General features: G+C 37.9%; 1 protein-coding gene across 1 annotated transcript in view; it reads left to right on the top strand.

Moving 5' to 3' along the window:
* The window catches only part of LOC107710544 (zinc finger FYVE domain-containing protein 9-like), a 25,749-nt gene extending 15,373 nt beyond the window's left edge, over positions 1-10,376 (top strand). Inside the window, exons 13-18 of the mRNA XM_016515328.1 lie at positions 2,426-2,506; positions 2,731-2,893; positions 4,351-4,456; positions 4,996-5,172; positions 5,787-6,660; positions 10,064-10,376. Of these exons, the coding sequence (XP_016370814.1) occupies positions 2,426-2,506; positions 2,731-2,893; positions 4,351-4,456; positions 4,996-5,172; positions 5,787-5,948 (689 nt within the window). The 3' untranslated portion in view covers positions 5,949-6,660; positions 10,064-10,376. The remainder of the gene's footprint in view (positions 1-2,425; positions 2,507-2,730; positions 2,894-4,350; positions 4,457-4,995; positions 5,173-5,786; positions 6,661-10,063) is intronic.
* Positions 10,377-11,303: the final 927 nt, after the last annotated feature.

Genomic DNA, 11,303 nt, shown 5'->3' with positions numbered 1-11,303 from the left:
AATCAGGGGTGAATGATCTGGCAGAAAATGACTGAAGACCCAGGGTTTAAATACTGGAGGCAGATGAGTTGATTGGCAGCAGGTGATTCACATTCAGCAATCAGCCACAGAGAGGAGTGCATAGCCATGCCCAGGATACACACACTCACAGACACACAAAAAAGGAAAAACACTACTGGCCAAAAAGTCCAAATCCCTAACAAAAATAGACATATTCAGTGGAAAGTAACAAGCTTTACTTCCTGTTTGTCCTTAGCTGATCACATGCCTTGTTGATGTTATGCTGTTAAAGTGAAGTTAGAGAGCATATGGCATGTTCTGGCTGATCACTGACGCTGTCAGCACTGCATATCTGAATAATTTGAATAAGGTGACCCCTTATTTCCACACTTAGTATATTTTAAATTTAAATGAGAGAACTTCTGAAGGAATGTTGGTGTCACTGAGCGTGATAAAGCCAGTTCCTCTTGCCTCATTGGGCTTCTTTGTTCTGGCTGGCTTTTGTAAACAGATTTGGGCTCATCCAGCATCTCAGGGGTAGCCTTCTCTCATTCTCTCTTCTCTTGTATTTCTCTCTCCAGGGCCTACAGTGTCCTCCTTTCCACAGTCACTGGCATAACATTATCATTCCGAACATGCCACACCACAAAGATGAAAATATTTGCTACATAACTTTCTAGTTTAAAGATACCTCATGCTTTCAGAACTCTAAATAAAGCTGTTTGCATGTAAATACTCTGTAGCTTAACAAACAGTCAGTGGATGGATGTCAGTCCATAAATGTTTTATATATTACATAACCATGTAAGAAGACCTATTCACTGGATTTTGAAATAAAGAAACTTGATCTTATTTTATTTTTTTGATTTAAACATTATGGATGCAAACCAAAACATAAGATTTATAGTAAATGAATGATAAATCTTGCATCAGTGCAAAACAACTTCATGTTGTATAATAAAGAGGTAAAAACAGTAATACATTTTAAATCTGTTTGAATGAGCCACATTCAGAGTATTGCAAAATAATAAATATATGCAAATCTGTGAAGGTGTGACCGCACATCAGCTTGGTAACTGGAAACGGCCTACAGTTACACATGGTGTGGTCAAACTAAATTGCTCCCATTATAATCAAAGCAGTTTGCAAGAGTTGACTATATTTTTCGTTTAGGTGTCAGATTTTATAAAATCAAAACATGGATATATACCTCAATATAAATAGCATTGCAGAATTTCTGCTGTCACACAATATATGGCACAGATTTCATCTGCACCTGAAAATTTGCAACATGTAACAGAGTCTTAAATGCACATCTCTTTCCTTCAGTTATGTGATTTGTGATTGGTTGCAGGACTACTTGACCAATGACAATGACCAAGCGGTGGTGGAGATCTGCATCACACGCATCACTACAGCTATTAGGGAAACAGGTTCGATTGAGAGGCACGGAGCAGCTCTGGTGTCACTATGGGAGTCTTGTCTCGAGCATAACCTCCAGCCGCAGGGCAAAGACGAAGACACACCCCATGCCAAGATCGCCTCCGACATCACCAGCTGCATCTTGCAGGTAGGAGCAACACTTAAGGGCCAAAGCACACAAATGACCCTAAATGATTTCCCTACATTTATATACATAACAGCAGATTCCTCACGTTAATAGTCAGGGTACAGCTGGTCCAAAAAGTGTCCACGCAGCCCAAACATAAACATAAAAAGAAAAATGTGTGATGTCAATGGATTTGCTAACAAATTACTGAAAAGGAGGTTTATTTTCTAATTTACACACCTGTACTTTACTACACAGCCTTATTATCATATAATGCATACACTTCGACTCACTGGTGCATTTTATTTGTGTAAAAATGAAGTGTCTATCTCTCCTTGGATGCCACCAGAGTTTTGGATTTCCAGAGTTTCAAGTTCAAAATTTTGTTCCATCATACTGCACATCAGAGTTAAAATTACTGAGTTGAGTGGTACACAGTATGAGAAAAAATCTAATATGATTGGTTTGCTGTTTTGAAATCCGAACCATTGACATACATAGATCAAATTTAGTTTTTTCCTTCTTGAAATTTTCACAATTGTTAACATTTTAAATATAAAATGTATTATATATATATATATTAGTATAGTATATACTGTATATGTATATGTATGTATGTATGTATATATGTATACACTTAAGTATAAGTATGCGTGTTTGTGTGTGTGTGTGTGTATTTTGGATAGAATATCCCTTTAAAGCAAAAATTCATCTTCCAGTCTTCTGTTTTATTCTATTGCACTCTAAAGATGTTTTTGAAACTTTCTGAAAAATGCTATTCAGGGTAGTAAATGACACTTATCCAAAAGTGAATGAATAATTTTGCATGAGGAAAGTGAGTTTTTGATGTATTATTTCCTTTTATCCCTCTTTTAGTGACTGGGGCCTCCTTCTTTGTGTTCAGCGGGGCTTTAAAGTCTTCATCGGGCTACTTAGCTAAGACCAGCATTGTGGAAGGTACAGCAGAAGACATTTGCAGCCTCTTTCTCTATATGTAGGCCATCTGATCCCTCTGGAACAATGACTCAACTGGACATAATCTCCCCCGTTAATGTTTTTGACCAAAGTCACAGTCGGACAGAATTGTACTTTTTGTACCAAGTGATTTTAAAGTGCTTTCTTCTTACAAGTGTAAAATATTATGCAGATTTGTGTAGTAACGCTGACTGCTTATGCCTCAGATGGTGTGATGGTGCAGATTACAGCTGAAACGATGGAGGCCTTACGGCAAGCCCTGAGAGAGATGAAAGATTTCAGGATTGCCTGTGGGAAAACTGATCAGGAGGAGAACCAGGAGCACGTCCATATCCAGTGGGTTGATGATGACCACAATGTCAACAAGGGGTAAGTAGACAGCTAAAACTGAGACTTCGCATTCGCATCAAATAATGATCCAGGCTGGTTTAATAGTGTGCTGCTGAGGTCTTAATCAAATGCACATCATGTTCAGCTGTTAGCAGTAAATGCAGGCTGCAAACTCCAAAAGATTCATGTAGCTCCCATATTCCGTTATTTACTTTTAATGATATTATACTGTATACATACAAAGATATATTTTTTAATTTACCAAAATGTAATTATATACCGTGCTGTTATTTATATTTTTGAATTCTGTATATCTTTGGCTCTGTCATGATTCTCTGTTATGCCTGATGAACCATTTGTTGGTTAATAAGACGTTATCCTAACAATGACATGGATAGGCTACAGTGCTTCCAGTCAGGGTATATACAGTGGGTACGGAAAGTATTCAGACCCCCTTAAATTTTTCACTCTTTGTTATATTGCAGCCATTTGCTAAAATCATTTAAGTTAATTTTTTTTCCTCATTAATGTACAGACTGTTCTTGAATGGCCCGGCCAGAGCCCTGACTTAAACCCAATTGAGCATCTCTGGAGAGACCTAAAAATGGCTGTCCACCAACGTTTACCATCCCACCTGACAGAACTGGAGAGGATCTGCAAGGAGGAATGGCAGAGGATCCCCAATTCCAGGTGTGAAAAACTTGTTGCATCAAAAAGACTCATGGCTGTATTAGATCAAATGGGTGCTTCTACTAAATACTGAGCATTTTTCAGTTTTTCTTTTTTAATAAATTTGCAAAAATGTCAACAATTCTGTGTTTTTCAATCAATATGGGGTGCTGTGTGTACATTAATGAGGAAAAAAAATTAACTTAAATGATTTTAGCAAATGGCTGCAATATAACAAAGAGTGAAAAATTTAAGGGGGTCTGAATACTTTCCGTACCCACTGTATATATATATATATGAAATATATGCAATTTCATGTTTTCCCTTGTCTTTAGAGTGTTACAAGCTGTTCATGCATATATTAGATCCATAAAGTCGCAAAGATTAAAGTCTCAAACCCAAAGAGATATTCTTTCTAAAAGTTAAGACTCATCTACGTCACTGTGTGGGAAGATCTGCATAACACTGGCGAAATGTGTGCGCAAAGAAAGAAGGCGTAACTTTTATTCTCGCTGTAATATTGTTGTCGCCATGGAAGCTGATATTCCAAATATGGTAAGGGGTGTTACATTTCCATCACACGCTTGAGGTATTCGGCCAATAACAACGCACTGGATAGCTGGCCAATCAAAGCACACCGCACTTTTTAGAACGATGAGATTTGTAAAAATCGACGCGTTTCAAAAAGGCAGGGCAGAGAGGAGCAACAAGAATGTACGGTATGTGGAAAATAATGTGTTTTTTTAACCTTGTGCAAACATCTAGCTGTTGATCTGTCATAACAAACATCACTCTTTTCATCATTCGTGCACTTTTCTTATTTTCAGTGTGATCAGCCCCATTGATGGAAAATCCATGGAGTCAGTCACCAGTGTTAAAATCTTCCATGGCTCGGAGTATAAAGCCAATGGGAAAGTCATCCGTTGGACAGAGGTATTTAACATTGATTCAATATTCATCTTCATTTAACGTTAGGAACTTTATTGTGATGACATTTAAATCTGCGTGACTTACTTTCTTCTGTGCAACACAAAAGATATTTTGAAAAATTTCTTGGTGTTTTTAAAAAAAAATGCACTTTTCTTATTTTCAGTGTGATCAGCCCCATTGATGGAAAATCCATGGAGTCAGTCACCAGTGTTAAAATCTTCCATGGCTCGGAGTATAAAGCCAATGGGAAAGTCATCCGTTGGACAGAGGTATTTAACATTGATTCAATATTCATCTTCATTTAACGTTAGGATCTTTATTGTGATGACATTTAAATCTGCGTGACTTTCTTTCTTCTGTGCAACACAAAAGATATTTTGAAAAAGGTGTTTTTAAAAAAAATTTTGTCCATACAATGAAATTCAGTGGAATCCAATGTTGTTTTGGACTAATATAATATGAACAAAAGCACATCTTTTTTTGTCTCAAATGATACAATTCTACTTTTCACTCTGTATATTAAATGTTGTGTTGTTTCTTAGGTGTTCTTCCTGCGGACCGAGGACCAGACCAATGGCCTGAGCGATCCTGCAGACCACAGCCAACTCGCTGAGAATGTGGCAAGGGCTTTCTGCATGGCCCTGTGCCCTCACCTCAAACTTCTCAAAGAGGACGGCATGGCCAAACTGGGCCTGCGGGTCACGTTGGACTCAGATCAGGTGACAATGACAAGCTCCATTTAAATGTTGCTTTTAGTCTGGAGGAGTCATCTTTTCCAAAATTGAAAATGAACTCCTCGTCAGGCCATCCATTACGTCACCTGCTCACCAATGGTGTGGTGAATGGGTGCCGTCAGAATGAGAGACCTAACAGCTGATAAAAACATCACATTAATCCTGTGAATTGTGTAGTGGGAAGCTGCGTGTTTGTAATAAATCTATCATTAAGACATTTGTAACTTCAAACCATTGTTTCCGGCTAAAATACAAGTCCTCTATTCATAATACTTGTCTTGTCTGAATCAGTAGAGAAATATGCACATAACAAGCACCGTTTACTAATGAAAACCGTCTACAACTGTACTAAAGAAATATGTCCGTGGATTTTGATGTGAGAGGACAATTTAACAAATTTTCTTTAACAAAAACTCTCCCTTTAAGATCAGAATCCTACCGACTTTAAAGAGCTTGAGCATTTAAAGCGACAGGCAACAAAACTGCAGCACATGCATATAATAAACAATGTTATCTGGATGCTAATGTAGTTATCGTTATAGTTATCATTCTTAATATGGATGGAGCTAAAATGTCTGAAACTCTGAAATGTCTTACAGGTGGGCTACCTAGCAGGCAGTAACGGTCAGCCACTGCTCCCCCAGTACCTGAGTGATCTAGACAGCGCCCTCATCCCAGTGATCCACAGCGGGGCCTGCCAGCTAAGTGAAGGGCCTGTGGTGATGGAGCTCATCTTCTACATCCTGGAGATCATCTCCTAAAGCGAGGGAATCCATCCAGTCTCAGACTCATGCCTCCCACCAGCTCGAGTCCCTCTTCGCTCTCTTTCTCTCATTTGCACTTCAAAGAGCCTGAAAGCTGTGCAGGAACAAGTCCTCCATACCACCTATGCACCATCTCCTCTGGGACGCCCTCTGAATGTGGTGCTCTCTTTCGTTTCTCCTCACCTCTCAACTCCACTGTGGAAACCATAGGCCCTGTTGAGTCAAAAGGGGTGGCGACCCTGAATTCGATCTCTTCAGAACCGTTGTAGCAACACTAAGCTCCTCAAACACAAGAGGGCGCTCTACACGCTCAGTCCTAATGGAGACGAGTGACAGAAGGGAAGGTGTGCACCATGATATGGTTTCTGGTACACAGTGCCTGGGCCTCAATTAGAAACGAAGAACGAGCTTCAGTCTTGCCTCTAAGCTTTATGAATCACCAGATGCTTTATTTCATGAATATGGACCTCATTTTGTTTTAAACTGCTCCAAAGCTAAAATGATGTAGCTTCCTCAGAGACGGGCTGCTTGGCATGGTAGCGGAAAGATTGTGGAACAGTATTAGGAATGTTGACGATTGAGTTACTGTAGCAAATGTCAAGAACGGACCTCTGTTATAGACTTTATTATTATTACAAGACAATAAGATCCAACAATAATTTCAAGCGGCCTTCAGGAATTCAACTACAACTTCAAGATCCACATAATGGTAGGTTTTGACATCACTGAAGGTCTCAGTCCAATAAAGCTTTTATAGTGGATTGGTTTGGACCGGGATAGAGGATGAAATGTTACAGTTTCTTTGGGCCACTGCATTTAGCATCCCATCCCCGTCCCATCTCTTCTTTCAACTTTTTAGTGGCCCATGTTTATAAAATGTTCTGCCAGTGTTTTTAACATGTTATCATATAAAGCAGTGTTTCCCAATCCTGGTCCTGGAGAACCCCCAACACTGCACATTTTAGATGTCTCCCTATTTAAACACACCTGATTCAACTCATCAGCTCATTAGTGAAGACTCCAAGACCTCAAATGTGAGTGTCAGATAAGAGAGACACCAAAAACGTGCAGTGTTGGGGGTTCTCCAGGACCAGGATTGGGAACCACTGATATAAAGGATTGTGTAAGGAATAGCAATGCAGTGCACGGGATATTAAGCCATCAGTAGGAAATGAAGAATGGATTTACTAATATTTACTAAAACTTTATTTAAAGATGAATGTTATATTCATAGATGAGGAAAGGTTGGATTTTGGTATGTGGTTCCAAAGCCCTTAATAATTCAGCTATCAGTTTAGGGTCCTTAATGCCATGAGCGTCTCATAGTGTTAAAGGGATAGTTCACCCAAAAATTTAAATTCTGTCATTAATTACGCACCCTCATGTCGTTCCAAACCTGTAAGACCTTCGTTCATCTTTGGGACACAAATTAAGATATTTTTGATGCATTCCGAGAGCTCTCTGACCCTCCCATAGACAGCAATGTAAGTAACACAATCAAGGCTCAGAAGCGTAGCAAGGACATCGTTAAAATAATCCATGTGACATCAGGGGTTCAACCGTAACTTTACGAAGCTACGAGAATACTTTTTGTGCAACTTTAACGAATAACGACTTTATTCAACATATAGCGTCACCCTATAGTGCCATTTTGGAGAGTATCACATACGTAAAGAACGTATGCAACATATCCGCGTACGGTGCTGCTGACACAGAACAGCATACGTTGTTTACGTATGTGATTCTCTCCAAAATGGCGCTATAGGGTGACGCGGAGGAGACGAATTGTTGAATAAAGTCGTCATTTGTTAAAGTTGCACAAAAAGTATTCTCGTAGCTTTGTAAAATTACGGTTGAATCACTGATGTCACATGGATTATTTTAACGATGTCATTGCTAGGGCAGTCAAAAAAAAAATCGAATTTCGAATATTCGTCGAATTTAAAATAAAAATCCACATTCGAATGCAAAAACGTAGCATTCGAATTTTAGGTGTGCGTCAGGCAGCCTTATCAGTGGCGCACGAAATGCGACAACGATGTAAGTGTCATTGCATTTTAATGTTTTTGTTAGTCTATCCAGTTGAACCCACTAGATGCGGCGCTGCTACATTGTTCATTCAAAATATTGCGGGAAAAAGAACATCAATGCGGAGATGATGTTGTTTACGTCAAAACCGAAACCAAACCGTTCACACAGAACGCATATTTATCACATTTTCTAGAGGGACATCTATCACCGTTGCACTCGCGTCTCGCACAAGAGAGCGGCATGTTTAGAAAGTTATGTAAAATTAATGTAAGTTCAACTTTTTAAAAACATGTCTCAAGACTTTATGGCGGTTTTTCCCCATCCTACTGCATCTCAAGTTTTTAAATGAAGAAAGTACTCTTTGTGATTTGGTTTTTGGTCCTTTGTATTAAACTATACATGCATGATTCTGTTTAGTTTCTAATTGTTTAAGCAACTTTAATTATATAAGGTTTCTAAACATTATTTTAAACATTATGCACTTTTTTTCAAAGATAGTCCTGTTATTTTATTATGCTTTGAAGAAACGTGCATAATATTTTGCTCGATGCGCCCTCTTGTGGCCTCAGGAGAGAAGCCAAAAGCTTTTTCCCCCCTAACTGAAATGATGCCTTTTAAATTCGAATATAATTTGAATATTGATAATATTTAAGTACAAAATTTGAATTTAGTTTTTCAGCCATTTTGACAGCCCTAGTCCTTGTTACGTTTCTGAGCCTTGATTGTGTTAGGACCCTTGCTGTCTATGGAGGGTCAGAGATCTCTCGGAATTCATCAAAAATATCTTAATTTGTGTTACGAAGATGAACGAAGGTCTTACAGGTTTGGAACGACATGAGGGTGAGTAATTAATGACAGAATTTTCATTTTTGGGTGAACTATCCCTTTAAGGTGCGGTTACATTAGCGAAATTTTGTGGGCAAAAAAGTTCATTGTCTGTTGTCAGTAGTGTTCGATGTGTGAAGCACAGCTCACATAGAAAGCACTTTGAAACCAAGCAACTTTACGTTGGTCAACAGGTGTTGTTGTGAAATATGGCATCGCACAAAATTCATGATTGCGTGGATTCCTATTTAAATTACTGGATTTTGCCTGTGAAAATTTGCTGAAGAACTGTAAATGTGACCATACCTTTACATGTTTTATGTCCTTTTATAGATCTAATATGCTTTAGCAGGGCTTCAGACTGCTTCTGGAATAGTTGCAAATGCGACAAAATACAAATTTGTGGCAGTTATTGATAATATTGTCAGGAAAGTGTTTTTGTGTGTCCGTTAATGGTTTCATATGAAGCCCTTTAATGTACACGAGGAAGGGGAAAAAAATATTTTTTTAACTACACGCGTAATTTTTTTTATGTGTGTCGAATGGATTTGTGAGTTGGCATGTTTAATCAGATTCAGTCATTGAACACAGTTTTGCAAACATTTATTGAACTGCTATGACTTGCTATGTTTATTGGTTCAGTAATTTTAAAACGCATTTAGCTACTAAACATTTCATTTTACTAGTCATGTTTGTTAGTCTGGAGCCCTGCTTTAGATTCCCCAATTCAGGTTGATGCATCTTTTACTGATGTGATATCAGATAAAAGAATCTTTGAGATCACTCACTTCATAAGCAGGATATTATTTGAATCATATTTTTGTATTGATTTTTCACTCGCATGGAGAAAGCTGATTACTACTACAGTTAGCCAGCTCATTTTGGAACTCTCACAAAACTGTAAACTACCAATATAAGGAGCTCTTGTAATTCAGGATGTCACTGTGGATCACATTTTAAGAGAAAAGGGCATTTGCCTTAAATTCATAAGCTGATATGTTCATCATCAAGACATATTTCAAAGGTCTGGATTGTCAATCACATCTAAACTGATAGAAAGACACTGTGACTGCAGAGTGTTTTTAACCAGCCCTCTTTTAACTAGCTAACTAGGTGTTATTAAAATGACTTCATCTGAAGTATCTTGACTATGACAATCAAATTATAGTTAATCTTTAGTCGGATAACAAAGTAAAGGTGGGATGATAACATATTGTCCTGTTTTGCATAATGACGGATATGGTTGGTTTCATCAGATGGCCTACGCTGGATGAATGAGGACAGCAGCTGATATGAAGATCCACAGCAAGTGAACCTCACAGCCCTTTATTAACAGGTCAACAGTTGAGACATAAATCATGTGTTTCTGGCTTTTGGTGAAGAGTGCAGACAGCTTTGGAAGCAGACTGTTCATGAAAAATAAATGGCATTACATGGAAGCTGCATTGTCGTCCCACTAACACAGCTCAAAACAGCCTTTAGTTACTCCCTGTATCCACCTTTGTCGTTGTTTTTCTAGATGTGCATTATTGTATATCTTGACATTTCTATATTTTGTTAACCATAGCCTTTTTCCATGTAATTTTTATTTATTTTTTTGGCCGGCCCAAAGCGTGATACAGCATGCATGCTGAAACCAACGAGAACGTGTAGTTCTCAGAAAATCTTTGCATTTCGACAGCATTTCAGAGGACGATCTGCTCGAAAGAACAGTTTTACATACTATTGATTTGATCTGTGATGAAACACTGTTAAAACCTGACATGGGTGGAATGGGAATAAATTTGCAATGTATGAAAAGCCAAAAAGAAAAGGAAAAAATACAACCTTTCTTTATTGTACGCTACAAATGTCAATAAAAGCAGTCTTTATCAAACCTGTTGAATATACAAAATGTCATTTTTGTACATTTTTTTTTTTTTCAATATTAATAGTCTCCATTAAAAGTAAAATAAAATCCATTTAAGTTAATGAAGAAAAGTCAGGAACTGCAGATCTTTGTTTTTCTCATTTAATAACAAAACCGTTTCAATAAACTTGGTGTAAAATGAAAATAAATGACATGGCTGACTCTTGAGGGAAAGAGTAGAAAGAAAAAACTGAAACATGCTATATGTAACATGAGACAAGTGAGACCCACGTTTTTTCAGGATAAGCCTCGTGGTGGATTTAAAAACCATTTAATGAAGAATCAACACTGACAGTACAATTTAAACTAGGACAAAGCTCGATCCGAGACTGGAAATCCCCAAATCACACAATTCACATGAGATGGGAACAACGGTAACTGAAATGAAAGGACAGAGTAAGAACTAGGCTGATGGATCTAGATTGTACATTGTCCATGCTTAAAAGCCAAATGTCAGTCAATTCTTCACAAGCTGTAATCCAACAGACCACAAAATATAAATGGGGCAAAACTGAGGTATTTTTAGACTCGCAAAGTTAAAGGAATAGCTCACCCAAAAATGAAAAATTGCTGAAAATGTACTTATA

Source organism: Sinocyclocheilus rhinocerous, unplaced genomic scaffold, assembly GCF_001515625.1.
Source record: "Sinocyclocheilus rhinocerous isolate Xijiao unplaced genomic scaffold, SAMN03320098_v1.1 scaffold957, whole genome shotgun sequence".
NCBI classification, from domain to species: domain Eukaryota; kingdom Metazoa; phylum Chordata; class Actinopteri; order Cypriniformes; family Cyprinidae; genus Sinocyclocheilus; species Sinocyclocheilus rhinocerous.
The sequence above is the reverse complement of the archived record's forward strand: the minus strand, read 5'-3'. Positions and strand labels throughout refer to the sequence as shown.